This window comes from Sardina pilchardus, chromosome 12 (assembly GCF_963854185.1).
Source record: "Sardina pilchardus chromosome 12, fSarPil1.1, whole genome shotgun sequence".
Lineage (NCBI taxonomy): Eukaryota > Metazoa > Chordata > Actinopteri > Clupeiformes > Clupeidae > Sardina > Sardina pilchardus.
The window spans coordinates 27,135,670-27,156,786 of NC_085005.1; the positions used below are offsets into that span (position 1 = coordinate 27,135,670).

At 40.9% G+C, this 21,117-nt stretch overlaps 2 protein-coding genes across 2 annotated transcripts in view; both read right to left on the reverse strand.

Moving 5' to 3' along the window:
- Positions 1–9,041: 9,041 nt before the first annotated feature.
- LOC134098482 (beta-1,3-galactosyl-O-glycosyl-glycoprotein beta-1,6-N-acetylglucosaminyltransferase 3-like) lies at positions 9,042–10,819 on the reverse strand. The gene has a single exon (XM_062551534.1). It carries the CDS (start codon positions 10,781–10,783, stop codon positions 9,452–9,454), a length of 1,332 nt encoding a protein of 443 aa, XP_062407518.1. The 5' UTR covers positions 10,784–10,819; the 3' UTR covers positions 9,042–9,451.
- A 4,036-nt stretch (positions 10,820–14,855) lies between these two features.
- tmem63a (transmembrane protein 63A) overlaps positions 14,856–21,117 on the reverse strand; it is a 16,347-nt gene continuing 10,085 nt past the window's right edge. Inside the window, exons 16-23 of the mRNA XM_062551533.1 lie at positions 21,112–21,117; positions 20,844–20,903; positions 19,668–19,830; positions 19,438–19,543; positions 18,943–19,110; positions 18,254–18,369; positions 16,662–16,721; positions 14,856–16,408 (exon numbers count right to left, since the gene is read on the reverse strand). The exon at positions 21,112–21,117 is cut by the window's right edge and continues 81 nt beyond it. Coding sequence (XP_062407517.1) covers positions 16,259–16,408; positions 16,662–16,721; positions 18,254–18,369; positions 18,943–19,110; positions 19,438–19,543; positions 19,668–19,830; positions 20,844–20,903; positions 21,112–21,117 — 829 coding nt within the window. The 3' untranslated portion in view covers positions 14,856–16,258. The remainder of the gene's footprint in view (positions 16,409–16,661; positions 16,722–18,253; positions 18,370–18,942; positions 19,111–19,437; positions 19,544–19,667; positions 19,831–20,843; positions 20,904–21,111) is intronic.

Below are 21,117 nucleotides of genomic sequence, written 5' to 3' on the forward strand. Positions count from 1 at the left end.
ACGGTTGATTGTTACAACAGGCTAGCACATTTCCACCTGTTGTTAGACACACAATGCTGCAAAAAAAGATGTCTCCTCTTTTCCGCGAATTTTGCATCTTTCAGTTTCAAGTCATCCATGCATCTCTAGGCTACTGTGTATGGTCGGACTAATGGGACGTCGGACCAATGGTTCTCTTTTTTTCGGAGTAATGAGATGTCGGACTAATGGTTTCTCTATTGAATGGTTCATTTTCGGACGAATGGGATGTCGGACTAATGGGATGTCGGACCAATGGTCCGGCCCCGGCATCGCACAGACATAACACGCATATCAAATGAAAGAGGAGAAACAGAGCTTTCCATTGCTACCATACACATCGATCCTTTTGTGTTATAGAAACAGACGAAGTGACAAACAAATAAGAATCATATAGCTTCGGCTACCGCTGTTTGATTTACTCGTGAAACCGTGATCAAAAAGATAAGGCTTGCATGTCAGATAAAAGAGGAGAGCTAGAGCTATCCACAGATACCAAATATAACCTTCTAGGCCATCAAACAGACGAAGTGACAGCAAAATAATAACTTAATTTGGCTCCACTTAGTCCGCGAATAATGTGACGAAAACTTGCCATGTCTGCTTTCACTTCCCCGAGTCGCGCACGCAACAGACACATAACCATATCAAGAAGTCTTCACAATGACATTTTACATGTGAATCTTTATTATTTTACACAATTGGATATAGTTATGACATTAATAGCCTATTAATGACCTCATGTCGGAATGGCAAGTTGTTTGAAAAAAAGTTAAATACCGCCACTGCGACCATGAAAAAAAAAATGTCGGAGTGGTGGGACTTTTTCCCATAAAGAGACATGCCTCCACTACGACAATTGGACGTCAATGTCGGAGTGCTGGTATGTCGGAATGAACGGCGGTAGCCGGTACCAGGAGTAAACCGTTTTTGTCAAACTTCAGTGAACTCGTAAAAATGGATGTTTTGAAACCACCGGAGGGACTGAAACTGGTGGGTAACGTGGACAGCAATTGGCGGTCTTTCAAACAACAGTTTGAGTTGTATATGGCTGCTATAGGACTGGACAATAAACCTGACGCCAGGAAGATTGCGTTGCTACTTACTGTAGCGGGTCCCCAAGCCATTGAAGTATTCAACAAATTCGAGTTTGGCGAAGATGAAGACAAAGAGAAGTACGACACCATACTTGGAAAGTTCAGTGCGTATTGCTCACCACAGAAAAACATTGTGTATGAAAGGTACGTGTCACGCATGCAACAGCCCGACGAAACTTTTGATTGCTTTGTGACTGATTTGAAGATTAAAGCACAGTCATGTGATTTTGCCGTGTCATTGCCAATTAATGGAGCTTTAGTAGCGCTGAGGATTGACACAGGCGCATAGGCAAACCTGATCAGCATGACAGAAATTAAAGCCATGAAAGAAAAGCCTAAAATAATCAAGAAAACTGTGCAATTGAAAGACTACAATGGAAAAGACATAGAAGGCAAAGGTCAGTGCAGACTGAAAGTAACAGTAAAGGACAAAAGCTACAATGTACTGTTCTCTGTTGTACCTGAGGGCCGAGAATCACTGCTTGGTGGTGTCTCCTCAAAGAAATTGAACCTAGTGAGGAGAGTTTATCACATTAACTGCTCAGAAGCAGTAAGTGTGCACACAGGCACAGTTGAGTCCATTGTGCATCGTTACGAGGATATCTTTAAAGGACTAGGATGCCTTCCATGCACATACAAAATCAAACTAAAAGAGATTGAAAGCATGAACACTTTCAAAGAATTTAATAAAAACATCAATGGAATAATGGAAATATGTCGCTGCTCTCATTAAAGTGTAAGTTTGGCGGAAATTGAAAATAAAGCTATTTTCTGAATGAAAATACATCAACTAAGCCGTGGAGGAAGTAATTTTCGCTCATCACGCAGTACAGAGCTAGCACGGGCAGGAGTGCTGTTTTGAGCAATGTTAGTGGTTTAAAAATGCGATCTTGAAAGCGTGTGGCTCTAATCCCCATCCACACCCACTGTTTGCGATTTTGGGCTGGCGCTCCTGCCGGTGCTAGCTCTGTACTGCGTGATGAGCGCAAATTACTTCCTCCACGGCTTAGTTGATGTATTTTCATTCAGAAAATAGCTTTATTTTCAATTTCCGCCAAACTTACACTTTAAGTTACCCCAGTGCCATCTGATTGTCGTTAGCACAAATCAGGATTTGGTTCAGCTGGCTGGCTAATGTGTTGTCAAGGTAGAGCGTATAGCAACCGGCCAACATCAGCAGTATAAACAAGAGGGGCACACCTGATATAAAGTAGATTTTCTCCAGACTGGAATGCTCAAAAATGTTAAAAATGTACCTGAAGTGGTCAGAAGGGGTTGAGGGTCATGAAACCGTGCCCAAAATTCACATTCCTAACTAGAGAGAGCGAAGATCTTAGCATATACTTGAAATTCTGATCTACGTCCATAGACTTCAATGGAACAGTTGCTGCCTCTGCTCTGCATAAAGGGGGATTTTGACCCCCCCTCTTGCAATTCGGGTTCCAGGAAGTGGCTTCTCATGAAGTATCTTGCTCTGCCACTTAATGATCTTTGGCAACCCCTCAAGATCATTTTACTACTGAAACGACATGATTTCGACAAACCGTCTAGGAGAAGTGTTTCATACATGAAGTGCAAAAATCAGAAAATCTCACATAACTCAACTTCTGTTCATATTTACTATATAGTTGAAATGTAAAACTTGTTCAGATTCATACAACACATATGCCCACTAAATCTGGGCCATATCCGTGAATGTATGTGTCAACCACAACAGACAATGCGCTAGGTGGCGCTATAGAGTCCCTGAGCCACACCCTAGGCCAGAGGTCTGTCTCTCAGTAGAGTTATCAATTCCACAGATAGCTGCCAAATTTCAAGAGTTTTAGAGCATGCCAAGTTGGTGAAAAAGGGCACAACATTTCCGGTATGAGGATTCCACTATAATAATAATAATAATCTGAGCAAAAACAATAGGGCCTTGCACCTACGGTGCAGCCACTTCAGTGGCCACACCTCGGTGCTCGGGCCCTAATAATCTGAGCAAAAACAATAGGGCCTTGCACCTACGGTGCAGCCGCTGCTACAGCGGCCGCACCTCAGTGCTCGGGCCCTAATGAAGATAATAAATACACGTGAAATATTAATCTTACCTCAAGAACTGTAACTGTATCACCATAGCTTTTGCATATATGCTGGATGAAATGATACCCAGCAAAGCTTCAGCGGAAAGTGTCTGACGTTAGCGTGAAAAGGGCCTATAGGCTACATTACAGCAAATAAGCTGCACATGTAGGAAAGGTCCTTTTGTGGTAAAGTAAATGTAACCATCTTTTCCTTTTCCCCCTAGTATATACGCTCAGCTTATTTGATTCAATTACAAAAATGGATTACTCAATGAGATAACTACTTGAACACGATATGGTTGTGTTTCATTCAAAACTAGACTGACTGTCATTGTACAGTTTTTCTTTTTTACAGTACACACACACAAACACATACACACATACACACCCAACTCATCTACCACTTCTGCAATTTTGTTATTGATCTTATTGTTATTTATTCATGGTGCTAATGAGTGGATGAATGTTGAGTGAGTGATCCGCACTATACTTGAGCAAATGGCAAATAAATACTTGAACTTTAAATGTCAAATGAAACCGGGCCTATAGCCCAATAATTGAACACATCCCAAAAAAGATTGTTGTGTCTGCGTGAAACTCATAATCTCAACAACAGGGAAATGAAACTGCTCCAACTGATCAAAGGTGGTCAAATACTGGTTTTACAGTATTTCAGTGATGAGCAAGTTTGCATGTGCAAGTTCACAGAACAAAAGGCTCCGACCACAGAAACCAGTCCTACTGCCTCTATGCAAATCCTTAACAGAAAAAAATGACATACAATATTGCCAAAAGTTAACCACAACTGTTCACCAGAAACATAATTTGCATTTGAAAATATGACCTTGCCGCAAATATGCGTAATCTGTTTGCCAGAAACTTGAAATTTCTGTTAAGGAATGAACCACAATGACATCAGCAGATGGTAGGATTTTGAGTGTGTTTGAATTACTCTCCTTGTAGCACCCCTTTCTACATTCCTCTGCAGGGAGAAGTTCACCTTGTCCAAATATAATTCTGTTTCCTTATTAGCTGTATAGATAGGGCAAAACCCAGAACGATATGTTAAGGTCACTATCAAACTTTTCTCAATTGATTCTATAGTACTTTTTCGCGTAGAATCAATTTCTACGTTTCTACGTCACGTATAGCCTAGTTAATTAGAACATTTTCATATTTAATATGAAAATTAATATATTGTGCTTGCTTTGAGTCTGCATTGGCATTTTGTATTATTATTTGTGTAATGTTACTAACATAAACATGACCAGTGTAGGCTACTGTACATACATGTTAAGGCTGGCTTACATTGCACGATTTTGATCTGTTTTAACAGTCGGCGACTAAATTTCCAAAATCGGGCGGAAATCTTGAGAGTTGTGCTAGAATCGCAGCGCGCTCCCGTCATCTAAATCGTTTAGTGTAAGGTGCCAATCTTAGCGGTTTTAAGTCCGTCGGAGGCAGTCTTTCTCTAGTTTTGCCGTTACGACAATATCAAACATGTTTGATATTATCGGAAGTCTTTTCAGTCGTGGCTCATGCAAATAGTGACGTGAACATTAAAAACCAATAGTAGGCCTAACCTCTCGCGAACACGAAAACAGGAAGGGGCAAAATAGGCGACAGCTGTAGCCTATATGATTATTTGTTATTTCATTTCTTATCATTTATTAGTCGGCTATTCTACGAGACAGAACAACTCTATATCTGTTAGTGATGTCACACATCAAACAATGCTGCAGAAACGCGAAAAAAATACTTTGATATGAGTAGGCTATCATGTGATTTCCTGTTAATGATGACGTGTAGCCTATTGCACGATGGAAATAATTTGAAGGAATCTAGCAGCAGTCTTGTAAATAGTGACCCACAGTCTTTGCAAAATCCTAATCTGAGACTGGCCTGTGACTAGACTGTGACTAAAAACTCAATGAATTGTCTTTAGATGTGAGAGGGTCTGAGACTGTAGTTTTTCAAAAATCTTTTCCAAATCTTTGCAAAGTCTGGCAATGTAAGGTAGGCTTTAGTGGGATGGGTTTTTACAGGATGATAGCAGAATACGGTGCATGAACCACATCCACATCAAGAATTTTCACACTTCCCTTCTCACTTATGGCCCTCATTAATCAACCGAGCGTAGAAACCAGCGTACATCTGAGCGCAGAAATGATCTTACGATGGGGCTCACGTGTTATTCATCAAACTTTCGTATCACTCCAATTCCAGCGTAAGAATAAACGTGTGTTGATAAATGTGGTGGCCGGGAATAAGCGTGATTTAAATATCACGCCCCTATATATGCTCGTTTTAATGGCCTCGCCCCTAGAATTTACGACATGAAGGTGCATTATACGTCCAAAAAAGATCATTAGTGATCTCGAGCCACAGCTGACATCCAGCTGAACCTTGTTCATTTTGACAGCTAGAATCAAGGAAGGCGGCAAACTAGAGCAATTTAAGCGCAACAAACTTTATTTTTGCAGAGAGAATGCATCATACTATAAATACACTCATTACAAAACCATACGACACTGCCCTTTGAAAAATAATTTAAAATATAGGCAACACTTTACGGTAAGGGTATGAATCATACATGAATTCATTCATAAATTGTACATTACTTCATGCCTTAATATGTCATGAATCATCAGGAATTGACATGAGTTCACCATATATTATTCATGACCTAATGCATGAACAACATCAACTAAAGCATTAAGTATATGTGGCTACATCATTATGAACTATGGTTTATTAAGCATGATCATGATGATTTTTTTTTCTGTACATAATTTATCATGAATTCGTGCATGTAAGCCTTCTTGAAATATTAGGGGATTGACTAAGTAGTAGTTACTCATGAGTTCATCATGATTTGTGGCCCCTCAACTAAAGTGGTGAATAATGACTTGTGTTAGAGAAAGAGTTTAAGAAAGTGTGTTTAGAGAGTTTGTACAAATTAAGGCCATCAGTCATAGTAACTAATGCTTAGTTAATCTCCTAATAATTCAGGAAGGTTTACATGCATGAATTAATCATGATTCATGTACAGAAAAATAAATCATCATGATCATGCTTAATAAACCATAGTCCATAATGATGTAGCCACCATGCTTAATGCTTTAGTTGATGCGTTGTTCATGCATGAGGTCATGAATGACATATGGTGAACTCATGTCAATTCCTGATGATTCATGAGATATTAAGCCATTAAGTAATGCATAAATCATGAATGAATTCATGTATGAATTCATGATGATTCATGTACCCTTACCGCAAAGTGTTACCGATTAAACACACTATCAATAAACAGTTGAACAAATCAGCCTAAACGGCAGGTTTCATTTTCAGTTGGTCTTATTTGGTCTTTCAGTTGGTCTTATCTAACTTGAGAAGAGACACGTTTTAAATGGGAAAATTACCGGAAATCTTAGTCACTTTTAAACATGATCCTAGCAGGCGAGATGCTACTGGTCTAACCCGTTTCAATGATATGTAATATTTTTGTAACACTTTACTTGACGGGTTCATTCAACACGTTCATATCAGCTGTCATGAATTGCAAATGAAGCATTCATGACTGATTCATGAAACATGACTCAACATTCATACCAACACTTTCATGAATGTGGAAGACAAAACGACGAAAACTTGTCAAAATATAAATCCAACAATCTAGTAATCCATATACAGGGTATTATGAATCCTCTACAGCAGTGGTTCCCAAACTTTTAACAGGCATGTACCCCCTGAGACATTATAGATCTTCCCGAGTACCCCCACACCACCAATTGTTAACAACACGTTTTTTAATTATAATATTCATTCGTATCAATTTTGTCACAGACAGATCTCACACACATTAGGCCTACAACACATGTCCAAGATCTCATTAAAGCTATTGTTAACTTAACAAGTATTGCTTTTCACATATTAACATTGTATATTTTCTTAACTTCTCTGCTGTAAAATAATAATAAAAAAGGAAGCACATTAACAATAGTTAAACTAAATTGGAGTAAACCACACAGAATAGGCCTGTCACCTCTCCACCCACGTCACCAATCAATGTGAGGGATGTGCCTGGATGTTCGTGCATAGGCCTAATGCAGCGATGTTAGGCCGAATTGGGGACAGTTTCAGTCTTCGATAATTGTCAATAAACAGTCTGTACTCTTAAGGTAGACCAGCGCTGAGAATCCAGTCTCGCTTAAATACGTTGTAGCAAATGGCATCAACGTCTTAATAGCTCGGTTTGCCAGGACCAGATACTCTGTCCGCAAACTAACCCAGACATCTGTCACTGTCTTCTGACCGAACTCTATGATAGTTTTAGTTTGCTATGATAGTGTCTTGACCTGAAAAGCTTGTCCCGACAGCAGGTGACTCCTTTGACGTTTCTGTTGTCGCTGCATGAACCCGTTGCGTTTCAGCCATTTATCCATCGATTGCAATTTTATTTGTCAAATAGTCGTAGTTTACGTGCGACAAATAGCAACATTTATTATGACGCCGAGCTGTAATCAGCGCTGCAACAGGCTGCTGTAAAGCTCTACTTTACCATCTCTGTCTCCACTCTCCAATATTTAGTTAATGCGGAGAAAATACGTTTTTAATGTGCAGTGCAAATGCGGAAGTTAAGTTACCTCCGTGGGATATAAAAATCGTTTGGAAAGGCATATGATTTTGATATTTTTTGTACCCCCTGAAATCGGTCCACGTACCCCAGGGGGTACGCGTACCCCAGTTTGACAACCACTGCACAGCGTTTGTAAACATCTCATTTTATGAAGTGTACTTCAAATGTCACTTTACTATACGAGTTGTGAAGTATTCATCATTCTGGGAAGTGAACTACTGACCATTTGGGTCAGGGGGTAGGTATGTAACACCGGTCCCCGATGAAAAGAACCTCCTTGACGGAGGTAAATAAACTATGTACACAGTCAGAGCCTAATGAACTCATTTGTAAACGCATGCATGCACATAAAAGTACATACTAATATAAAAAGCATATGTAATACAAAAACATACACATTCATAAAAGATTACATTTAGACCCACATGTTAGAATAGAGATTTCGCTCTTCTCATACATTCTACGTTTTGAAAAAATATTGAAGGGGATCAGGGGGAGCCAGTCCAGTAGTCTATGTCTTTGGCAAGTAGGCCTAGCCTTTGGGTGGGATGATTGTATTGGGGAATGGGAACACCAAGATATCAGGTGTGACTGTAAAAAGGGCCCAAAGGTTAGAAGAGCCCTTTAGCCGGGTTTTGCTTAGGGCCCCATGGAAGGCTGAACCAGTCCAGCACTGCTTTGATCCTCGCTCCCAAAGATGACCAAGTGCAACGATTGTAAGAAAGAAGAATTACCTATTTAGATTCCAGTGTCTCAGTGAAATTTCATTGGTATAGTGCCAGCCAATTATTTGTGTCCACCAGAGTAGTTGTAGTAGTAGGCAGTTGATGTTTGGCTTTATGTGCCGCCTGGACAAGTTGGAGAACGTTTTGTTCAACACCTCTGCCTTCAACTGGTAGCCTATAGGCTACTCTGATCTTCAGTAGGCTAGTGTTTAGACGGCAAACTTAGATTTTTCTAAAGCAGAAACTTACAGCGCAACTTGCCGTAGGTAGGCTACTGTAGTTACAGTAGCTTCCATTAACACCTGGATATCCTTACAGATGTGACTGATTCGACAAATGGTCAATGTGTGTGATTTTTTTATTTCTTTTTTTTTTCCCCAGCACAAACCTGTCTTGGCATGTCCATGACAAAAACCTATACCTTATTCAATTCACGTTGAAGAACCAGTCTTGATCCAGATTGTTTCACAGTTCCAAGTTATGTGAGAGAGTGCCTGATAAGCAACTTGATGGGACTCCATTGTAAAGTTTTAATAAGAATTTAATTTTAGACCAAAACCACTTTAAGGTGTGATGTAGCCTTACATTTGTAACATTAACTTAATGTTGAGTTTAAATCAGAATAAAAAAGCCAACTAAACAAATATATAAATAAAAATATATAAAATAATTTATATACGGTATATAAATACCCACCATACCACACATGACATGAATACATGTTGAGTAGACATGCTATCAAGGAGCACCATTTCATCAGTCACTAGACAGCAACAATAACTGCCACCAACAATAACTGCTATAGATTCCCTTCTAGGCTAAGAAGGCATTGGTGCAATTGTTTGTATGTCCTATAGGATAATATGTGATTTCTTATGCATTTTGTATCCGCTTTTATACTATTTATTATGTATGTGTACTGTGATTATGGACCTGTGTCTGCAATAAAGCTTTATATATTGATTGTCCAATTGACATTTTTAAGTGTAAGTGGTATTCCAGGCATGTCAGTGCAACCACATCAACTTCTGGATCAAATTTGTTGGCGAGCAGATGATGCTGTCTTATCATCCAGGACAGATCCCCGAGACCATACACACACACTGCTCTTCTATGCACACCATCACACGGAGGGTAGGGTGCGCCTTTCCTTGTGTTTCCTTCCAGATAAGACCACTTAACCAGACGGGCTATGGAATTCATGTCCGTCATGTCATATTTGTTGTTGGGAGGGCTGGAGCCAGGCATATCAGGCATGCGCTGAAGGGTTGCCCAGAGGTGCTCATCTGGACTGAACGTGTCCCTCTCCCACTCCAGCAAAGCTTTAGCCTCTGGGTTTTTAAACAACGCTTCCACAAACTCTCTTGACACCACAAAATAAGCATTTCCAGAGAACATTGGGGTGCTGATGGGTGGTGGGGTCTTTCTAATATTGGTCTTAACAACACCAGACTCAGTGACGTTGTGATGGTACTGCCAACGAGCCTTCTTGTGCTGAGGAGTGCTCTCTGACTCCATGCTATTCTTTCCATTAAGCACTTTCAGTATACGTACCATCTCTGCGTTTGTTTTAATCGGGAAGTCACTTCCACAGGTATTGAGAAGATACCTCCACTTGACAGCTGAGTGAAGCAGATCTTCCATGCAGTTCAGGTCTGCCTGGACTCGAGACCATGAGGCATAAACAATTGTCTCCAGTTTAGTTGCCACAAACACATTGGGAAAGCAAGAAACAACAGCTTCCACAGCCTTCATGAAATCTTTTGAAGCCTTCTTGTCCACATGCACACAGTATACATTCTGTGGTGTGTATACAGCTCTGAGAAGTCTCTCAAACATCTCAATCTGGTCATGGATCACCATAGAGTAGGCAATAGGAAAGTCTCTCTCCTCCTCGCTGAGTTCTACAGTTGGAAATCCTCTGTCTGTGATGTAAGCATCGCAATTTCTTGTTGCATTGAGATAGAAAGACTCTGGCAAAGCCTTACGTTTTCTCTCCCTCAGAAGCCTGTTGAAGTCTTCCTTAATAACTCCTTCTATATCTCCTCTGCAGATTGCTGCACAAGCCAGTTTTTCTCCCAGGTTCTCAGCCGGTAACTCCTGTGCATTCAAAGACCTCTCCATATTGTTTCTCTGTTTTTGAATTCTCCATAAAATTAAAGTCAGAAACATACATATCAGTATTATGTATGTCTTTTTAAGAGTGTTCATTCTTATATGTTTTCTTAAAAGAGCCATTGTGGTCTGCACTATGTACAGCAAAATGCTGTCACCTGTGCTCTTTGATTCTAAAGCGAAGAATGACAATGCCACACTTTAGAAGGTGTGTTTAAGGCGAGGAGGATTGGTATGTGGGTGTAGACAGTAAGGTGTCTGAAGGGATGCACATTTCATTTTGACACATTTCATTGTGCAATCATCTAATTTCATAAATAAATTCCAGTCAGAGATGATATGTCTGGGCATTGTCCCAGGTCTTTTCTTTACATTCAAATTTGTATCACTATACAATACTCAACATTGCAATTCTCTGTTATATTCTAATTCTAAGTTTGCCGATTTTTGCTTATAGAGAAGCCATTATATCACACTATACATAGCTATTAGCTGATTTTCTATGCAGATCTTTATCTTAATTTTACTTTCAGTAATTTTCTGCACATATGAGATCAAACTGACTTCCCAGATTTTACAGATCATACCTCAAAAACAGTAAATCATTGTCCTCATTGACTATTATATTAGATATGTCACATACTAGGTGGTGGGGGGTATAATCAACTCGCCAGTCAGCCTGTTGAAGGCAAATTGACTGAATGTATGAAGAGACTTGAATAGAAAATACCTAAAATTAGGTTATGTTGTTTCCCATCGGTTTTCACCCACTTTTTAAAAATTAAAATAACAAAACTAATTGATTACTTCAAAGGGTTACTCAAGACACATGATTTTGATATTTTCATGTCTGGGAAAAAATTGGGATTAAACGGGTTAATTAACATTAGAGTAAGTAGTCTATTATGTCTATAGTCTATTAGTCTATTAGTCTATTAGTCTATTAGGTGACTGGTTAAAGTCTCCATTTACTACAGATATGGTGTAGCTATACGGAAGCATAAATAGACACACATCATACAGTTATTTACAATCTTACAACTAGTGTCAGCCCTGAAGCCCCACTGTGACTGGTGGATTACAATGCCAATATCATGTCAGATGCATGAAACAGGCAACCCTGACCAACCCTGAAGAGGTATTTCTGCTCAGAACTACAATACACAGTTCCTGTTTCCATGACCATTTGAAAACTTGTTTGTATATGAATGTAGACTTGTGGCGCCAGCTAATAGTTCAGACCATAGGGGCAGACCTGGTTTTGCAAAACCAGGTCTGAAAAAAAACAAAAAAACGGTGGAGTGGTCCTTTAAAGTGTAGGATATAACAGTTTAAACATTGTTAGCAGCTAGCTGAAAGCGACTTAACACAGATTTGAAGAGTTCTTTTCCAAAATGCTATATCCACCATTTTACTAATGAATTTTCATAAATATGTTTTTGAAGTAATCTCAGTGAAACTGTATGGGTTATGTTTACAGTAGTTACAGTAATTTATCTTTACTCAATAAAAACAAAACAACTGCATTTTTATTGATATTACCTGAAACACACAATTACTGTAAATACAGTAACATGATATGTTACAGTACAGTAATGTTTTCAAAAATGGATTTATAGCGTTTTGGAATAGAGCTCTTCATTTAGAGTTGTGAGTTTCATATGAAGAGTAGCCTACAGAAAATTCTGTAAGTACACTACTGTAACACAACTCAGAATAAACAGGAAAAAAAAACAGAATCTATTGCACACAACTGTACTCTTGAAAACATGATCAGGGTGTGAAGTTACATGTATTTTCTTCATTTACACCACACACACACACACACACACACACACACCATAGTCACTGTGCGCATTAGCAACAAGTGTCTTAAATTTTGAGTCGTTGTGTGTAATAAATGATGCCAGGTGTGTTCATTGTGTCAGTTATTGCTGACTGTGGCAAGCATTTTGCATCACATGAGCTTTCATTTGAGAATATGTTTTGCAACATATGTTTTAGCAAGGAAAAATGTGATTAGATTTATGAGAACGGAGGATTGTGTTTTGTGAATTGTGTCTTCATGTGAAATGTGTTTATGGTATTGAAAAATGATGGCTAGATTTAGTAAATGTGTTTAGACAACTGGTCATTTGGTTTAGAGGATTGGATTTTGTGTTTTAGCATTTGAGTAAAACTGTAACAAGCAGATATCATCGGTGTGAGAGGAAACTCATCCATGGGTGCTATTTCTCACTTGGACTGTATTTAAGTACATTTTATTTGAGTTGATTGTTTGAGTGCTCACCTTGAAATTAGAGGTATTTCCTATTTTCTTCATGATTTTGATGATATTTCATATGATAATAATAGTCATCGTTCTAAGTGAGAGATGCAAGTTTCCTCTCTCACTCTGAGAAAAAAATCTTCACTTCAGAAGCATTTACATACACCAAACTTTACACGCCATATTGAGAAGGTTTTTACAGAAGGGTTTGTTACAGTTTTTCTTGATTGTTTACACACATTTTTATGTTATGGCAAGATTTTCTAGGACCATGTTTATGATTTCAGTTTCCTGTTCAGGAGATAGAAGACCTTACAGTATGTTGGTAATCTTTCAGCTGCCAAACAAACAGTAAAATACTGTAAATACTGTGTAGAGATCTTCTTAATGAAAATTGTGTCAAATGAAAATTGTGTAGTGTTTTGAAAACTGCAATTTGAGTGTAAAGCAGAAATTGTGGTTATAGTTTAGCAGAATTGGTTCAGGAGGTTGGTGCATGAGTTACATATTATGGCCATTGTGTCTCAAATACCCGAAATTGTGTCTAAATGAGATATCCATAATTCATAATCCATAATAAATGAAACATTTTAACTGGCTTCATCCAATGTCAACCAACAAAGCCAGGTTCACCTAAATGATGGCATTTTGCCAGACTATAATAACATGTTTAAAGGAACACTTTTTTCCCCCATATGAACCTATGTTATTACCTTAACTAAGACGAGTTGATACGTACCTCTCACGTTTAAAAAAAAAAAAAAAAAAAAAAACGATTAAGTGTTCCTTTAAAGTGTAGGATACAACAGTTTAAACATGTGAGACGAAATTCCTGTGAAGTTGAATAATCTAAACCGGTATTTCTTCCCTGAATGAACAAACTACATTCCAGTTCCTGTTTGGCTTCAGAAACTGCACTGCACACTGCTATTTGAATTTCCCCCTTGGGAATCAATAACGTATCTATCCATCTATCTATCTATCTATTTATTTTAACACAACTGTATGCCAAACTCATTTTTAATGTTTTGTTGGCAACTGTCTCACTGGGCATTCAGTTAGGCGGAGTGGCTGGAGTGGCTGTAGTCAGAGATGAGAGAAGCACTATGTACAGTAGGGCACCCTGGGATGGGAGAAGTAAGGCTGGTGGATGCATCAAAGAACATCTCCTCTCATAGCACTACTTCAGACAATCGCACTCATCCATGCACTTATTACACTCATTTATGCACTTATTACACCCATTGATGCTCTCATTGTGGCTTTTTATGTTGTTGTGTTAGAAATGCTCTTAAAAACCTAAATGTTTTTTCATGTTGTAAGTCGCTTTGGTTAAAAAGCGTCAGCTAAATGAAATGTAACGTAATGTACTGTAATGTACTGTAATGTAATGTAATGTAATGTAATGAGGCACACCAGTCTGCATGAAGCGCATGAGCACACAAAGTATGCGCTGTGGAGGCCATACCATCAAGCCTGGCTCTTTGAGGCCGGGCCACGAGGGTGACTGACTGTTCACTCCTATATGTAGCAAGGGGAGAGAGCAGTCACCACCTGGCCTCGAACTTGGGTCTCCAAGCTATTAAACCTGCAGCTTTACTATAATGCCACAGACCTATAGGCTCCTTTGTATGGCAGTCAGAGCGCATGTGTGACGCCACTCTGTCCCAATCCTATATGACTAGATTATTAAGGTGATTTTATGTCTTGTTTGTACACTATTGGCTCTGGACAAACCATTGTTTTGATGCTACTTTACAGATCCCCAGATCCCCTTCATATAGTGGGCAGTCCATCTGATTGCAGATTCCTCTTTTTCAACTCCAGTCTCTTTTGTAAATCGGTATGATCTGTTCTTCACATTACCATATTACATCCAAACGAATTTGACAATGACATCCAAAGTAGTGGCAAGTAGCCAGAGAGTTGGGTGATAAGATTTAATGAGACCAGTAAACTTACAATCATTCTTATTTGTTCGTAACACAAACATTATTACCATATAAACAAGTATAAATGCATTATCATACAAAGTATAAAAGGAACACCATGCAGAACTTTAATATCTAATGATGCTCTTTGACAAAATGTTGCTCTGATTTGTTACACTTGCTATGTGTTTAAGATAAGTGAGCAACGCGGCATGCCATTTGCTTTGGCAGTAGGTTTAGGTTATATCAGGCACTTGCATTGGCAGATATAACGCGTCGCGCATATACGGCACAGCTGCCAAGAGGGGTTGGTCTCACTCAGAGCCATATAAAGAGAGAGTTGCGACAACTCCATTGACGCTAATGTTCCATATTTTCTCAACAATAGTTCCCGGAAGTTAGGATCGAACACTCGTTAACAGACAGTAAAAGACGGTTATTTTATGATTCTAACGAACAGTCAAAATCGCTTCCGGGAACTATTTGAACTACTTGAAGTTACACGAACCACGTCACAAACCGAATTTTCTGTACCCGGGTTGTCGCAACTCTCTCTTTATATGGCTCTGGTCTCACTGGGGTATAATGCCCTTACAGCAGCTACAGCCACCTCTGGCACACAGATGGCCCAGATCTGGCCCAGAGCGGCACCTTGTCCCTACGGCTGGGCAGAGCAACGTGAAATGCTTATGGACACTTGAAGTGTGTTTGTGAGTGTGTAGTATATCTTATTGAAATTGACAGGATAAAAAGCAATGTGTGCGACTGCGTATTGTGTTTTGCGCTATATGTGTGTTATGTGCACAGCGATGTGATGTGAGTGCATGTCAGTTTGTTGTTGTTAATAGAGCAGCCCAATACACTGACAGCACTGAGTAGTACCATGAGACTTTCTCTTAAAGATCTGTGCTCTTCCTTTAACACGCACAAGGTCACTTGAAATGATCGGTCATTCACCCTCCACTTTTTCTGTGAAGGTCCTCTGGACTGGTCAACCCCCTGACCCACATGGCAGTGGACACGGACACATATTTCCCTGTGGTTTGGCACAGATCAGGGCCAAACTGGTCATAGCATCAGCTGACACACAAGGGGCTGTAGTCTGTCCCTACAGGTACCGTCACCTCAGCGAGACTCTGAACAGACAACATACAGTAGTTTAACGCCTTAACATGACACCTAATACAAACTTCCAACAAGTTAAGTGACAGATTTTGTTTTTCTTTGAAAAGTCTTCTGGCTATTTAGGCACTGGTTTAATCTTTGGCTTCAGCAGGTAGTCTTTGGCTGTGGCTTTCAGAAGTCTCCTGACGAGAGTCTCGCTCCCTGTGCTTTTGTCCACCCCATGTTGTTGGTCGCAGTGGTCCTGGGGTACCACAGTCATAGGAGTGCCCTTATCTAAGGCTCCTCTTGAATGTCCTCCTTTAGGTCCTCTTCTGTGCTCAAGGAGGTGGGGCTAAAGTCTGTGGTCCCGTATGACTGGCGGACAGTGCAGCTGTCTGACCAGTCTTGCTCAAGGTCAGAGGTCAACAGTCTGGGGGCGTATACCTGTCACGATGCCAACACAAAAACACAGGCCCATGTGAGTGAGCGTCCGAAGGGAGTGGACTGAGTTTGCAGGTGGAAGGTGTGTGTTGTTTAAACATGAGAGCACAGTATGGTGGAGGAGTATTTGTTGGCTAATGGTTGTCGTGGTGTGAGTGTTTGTGTGTGTGTGTGTGTGTGTGTGTGTGTGTGTGTGTGTGTGTGTGTGACTGTGTGTGTGTGTGTGTGACTGTGTGTGTGTGTGTGTTGCACTCACCAAGCCCTCAGAGGTGGCTGGTGTTCTGTCACACTCTTCCTCCTCATCATCATCCTTCATCTGAGAACACACCAAAGGAGAACAACTTGCTTTAATATCACCATGCAAACATATCACATAGATACACTTATATATGAATTCCGAAATAGAGACAAATGACAGAAGTTATCATTTTCTGTGTGTGTGTGTGTGTGTGTGTGTGTGTGTGTGTGTGTGTGTGTGTGTGTGTGTGTGTGTGTGTGTGTGTGTGTGTGTGTGTGTGTGTGTGTGTGTGTGTGTGTGTGTGTGTGTGTGTGTGTGTGTGTAGGGTCGAGAAGAATCTTGGATGGCCACTGGTGCGAATGATCACACTATATTCAATATTAGGCTACTGATGATGTCTCAAATCAACTAAAATGGTAAAAAAAAAAGCAATAATTTTGGTATCGTGACAACACTACACCCAACACATCACCTGCCCAAATGCCTCATGATTTACATGATGTTTTCTAAACAAAGTTCGGGAGGAGCACTTAGGGATGATTGACACCAATTAACTCACCGCGCCTCCCGCTCCAAGAGTATTTAAGCCGCCCTTCTTTTTTATTATGCCACACGCCCCGGCGTTCGCTAAAGTCATCCCTCCTCCTCCCCCTACTCTCCATTTCACTGATAGCCCAGTTACTCATCCTCCTTCGTTACACAGGGGGGTGCAAGCGGCCATCGCTCTAACGCGATCTCCGCTCCAGGCATTCCAGGACCACGGTCAGCTACCTAGCCAAACATGCTGTTAACGTTACACCCACGCACAACAAATCATACCGATGGGCGAACTAGTGAAGTATTTTCGGTGACTAAAGAGCTCCCTCTAGAGTCGCGGAGTATTTATATGTTACTCTGCAATTGTAAATAGTAAACTTCTCATGGCTTACAGTATCCCCCCCTACACAATGCAAATGATTTTGTTGTGGAGGTGTAACATTAACGTCAGGCAAAAACTACTCTAAAGAACTATATCTACTGACAAAGTAATGTTTAATGATTCTCGCGAGATTTGGCGGGACGCCGCTCTTGAAAGTTGCATGGATGGGTTTCTCGGTAGGGACTTGCTACATCTATGCTGTATAGGTATGCAAGCCATTCACCTATTACAGATTAGTTTACCATCAAATTGGTTTCGTAAAAGGTGAACATTTTGCACAGTGTACCTTTAACATCACCGAGCGTCCCAGGTTTGTCTGAGGCCATATCACTCAAACGCCATCTGTCTACACATCTATGCACTCACCCTGCAGTTGTGGGGGCTGAGTTCTACAAACACACCTGTAGTTGTGGGGGCTGAGTTCTACAAACACACCTGTAGTTGTGGGGGCTGAGTTCTACAAACACACCTGTAGTTGTGGGGGCTGAGTTCTACAAACACACCTGTAGTTGTGGGGGCTGAGTTCTACAAAATCACCTTGGCCGGGTTTCCCAGATTCGTTAAGAAGCTCTGAAGTGCTAAGAACTTCTTAGGAGCGCTCTAAGAACGTTCTAAGAACGCTCCTAAGAAGTTCTTAGTACTTAGCACTTACTCACCTTGTAGTTGTGGGGGCTGAGGTATGTGAACTCACCTTGTAGTTGTGGGGGCTGAGGTACTTGAAGTGGCCAAAGCAGGAGTAGCTGATGCAGATGATGATGGTGATGCACAGGACCACCAGGGTGAAGAGCGACGTCTCGGCCCCGACGCCTGTAGACCAGGGAGACAAGAGGTGCGTTCAAGTTAACCGAACTTAGGCGAACATAGGCGAACGTTTGCGAACGTTCGCAAACAGTATTCCGTTAGCCTTGAGTTTTTGGTGAACGTTTGCTAACAATCGCAAACAGTCTGAGGAGGTGGTGCGCCGCGAACATACAGTGGAACTGGACGTGAGTTTGACGAAGGCAACCATGCAATTACTGTTAAGCCCGGCGCCCACCAGAAGCGGCGTTCAGCGGTCTGGGCTTGACGCGCAGGATTTTAGAATAGTTTTCTATCTCTGTGCGGCTGCTGCGCGGCAGACGTTTCCAGTGGGCTTTGCTCCATTGAAAACAATGGAGTTCTACATTTTTTTATTGTCGCGGCGCGCCGCGTACGTGTCCGGTGGGCGATGGCCTTTAGAATGGAATGTTAACACCAAATCGTTCAAATGTAACTGTTCAAAGAAAACGTTCTCCACTGTTTGCCAAATTTGAACGCACCTACTGTAAGGAGTGTCGAACATGGACCGGTAGACACAGGTGTGTATGTGCTGACCAGCACAGGTGAGTGAACAGTGCATACCTGTCCGGACCACGGAGAAGAAGTAGAGCCAGAGCAGGCAGATGATTGGTGCAGCGAGGGCCTGATTGACGGCTCCCAGGTGCACCTGCCTCTCCAGGCGGGCCGGCAGATAGGCGAAGAACAGGTTATGTTTGTCTACCAGGTGCCTCAGAAAAAGATACAGAAGACCTACACACACACACACACACACACACACACACAGAGAAAGTTCACTGTTAACATGGTACACCCATATCAGTGAGGCTGAGCTTATTCTGATAGATGATGGTTTGTTACCCCACTGTGAACCACTTAGGGGCCATTTAGAATGAAAAGTGTGTATTAGATGTGATTATACTCATGTGATTTCATATTGGCCCTGATCATCTACAACTCTTTACTAATTCACTATCACAGTGTTTGGTTCCGTGACAAGCCACTATATGGCTATATGGTACAGAAGTGGATAAGAGTGTGTGTGTGTGTGTGTGTGTGTGTGTGTGTTGTAGTTATTACCAAAAGGTACAATGACAGGGCAGGTTATACTGTAGGCCATGATAACAGTGAACACACAAAGATTCCAGCCATACATGGCCCCATACTCGAACTCATAAGCCTGGTTCTGTAAACAAACACATAGCCATTAATACACACACACACACACACACACACACACACACACACACACATATATACAGTATATATACAGTATATTCACACACACACACACACACACACACACTGACCTGCTTGACGTACTTCCTCTCAGCAGCTGAACGTGCCAGTGCCATTCGGATGGTGTACAATAGTAGCCCTGGCAACCGCAGCAGCTCCATCCCTGAACCAATCAGGGCGGCCGCAATTACGTAGTTCACAAAGAATGCCCCCTGATCCGGCAGGAAAACACACCTGTGCACATGCACCCGCGTACACACACACACACACACACACATACCAAATATTGTAAATATTGTGGCTAACCAAGGCAATCTGGAAATCCAGCAGGAAAAAAGAACCTCATAAACTTGAACACACATAGCCTATGCAATTTCAATGAAAGACTTCAGAGAACTGCCCTGACCCATCAGGAAAACAAGTCAGTACAATTCAATAAACTCTACACAGATTTACAGTGAGGTAAACCATTACCAGTCATCAACCATCTTTGTGCCTGGCCCTCATCACACCTGAAGGTTTTTTTTAATTATTATTGTTGAGTTGTGATCCGCACAAGCATTCAAATGCAACTGTACACTGTACTTGAGCAAATGACAAATCAATACTTGAACTTGAAATGTCAAATGAAGCTCGGAGTCATAGCCCAATAACTAAAAACAGCCCAAACAAGATGGTTGTGTTTGCCCGAAACTCATCTTATGGTACATGTACATGAATATGGCCCCGAACTTATTCATGTACTTCATTATTCAAAAGTATTCATTTGTCATTTGCTCAAGTACAGTCACATGTCACATACATGTACCGTAAGATGAGTTTCGGGCAAACACAACCATGTTGTTTGGGCTGGGCCGCCCGGTTCGCCCGTACCTAAAACCGGCACTGTGTATGTCAGTGATGAGAAAGTTTGCCTGTGCAAGTGCACAGAGCAGAAGGCACATTTCTGCGCGGGACATTTTTATATCACGCATAGTTAATTAGATCATTTGCATATTTGAATATGAAATTGAACATATTGTGCTTGATTTGGGCCCTTGAGTCGTGGATCTGTCCTAGATTTCTTCCTATACGTATCTCCAATTCTAGGGAGTTTTTTTCTCGCCCCTGTTACTCATGGACTCTCTCTGAATGTCTTACATGAGACATGTGTAATGTTTTGGCGCTCTATAAGTGAAATTGAAATAGAAAAAAAATTAAAACACACATACAAGCTCAAACAAACACACACACACAGTGTTACTTACTCAAATCTCAAACGGCCTTCAGATGTCTTATCAAACAGCCAGCGGAAGAGCAGATCCAGACTACAGGAGCGCGTACAAACACACACACACACACACACACACATACAGGAGCCATTTAGTCGTGGGTTCCAACAAGCAAATAAAAGAAAGATATCTGCTTTATGTGTGTCAGCTGTGTTTGTCTTCATGTTATGTGAGTGTGTGTGTGTGTGTGTGTGTGTGTATGTCTGTCTGTGTGTGTGAGCGTGTGTGTCTGTCTGTGTGTTACCTTAAG

What these genes read in the sequence shown, in the direction of transcription:
- LOC134098482 (XM_062551534.1), bottom strand. Translation starts at nt 10,783, where the DNA reads ATGGCTCTTTTAAGAAAACATATAAGAATGAACACTCTTAAAAAGACA.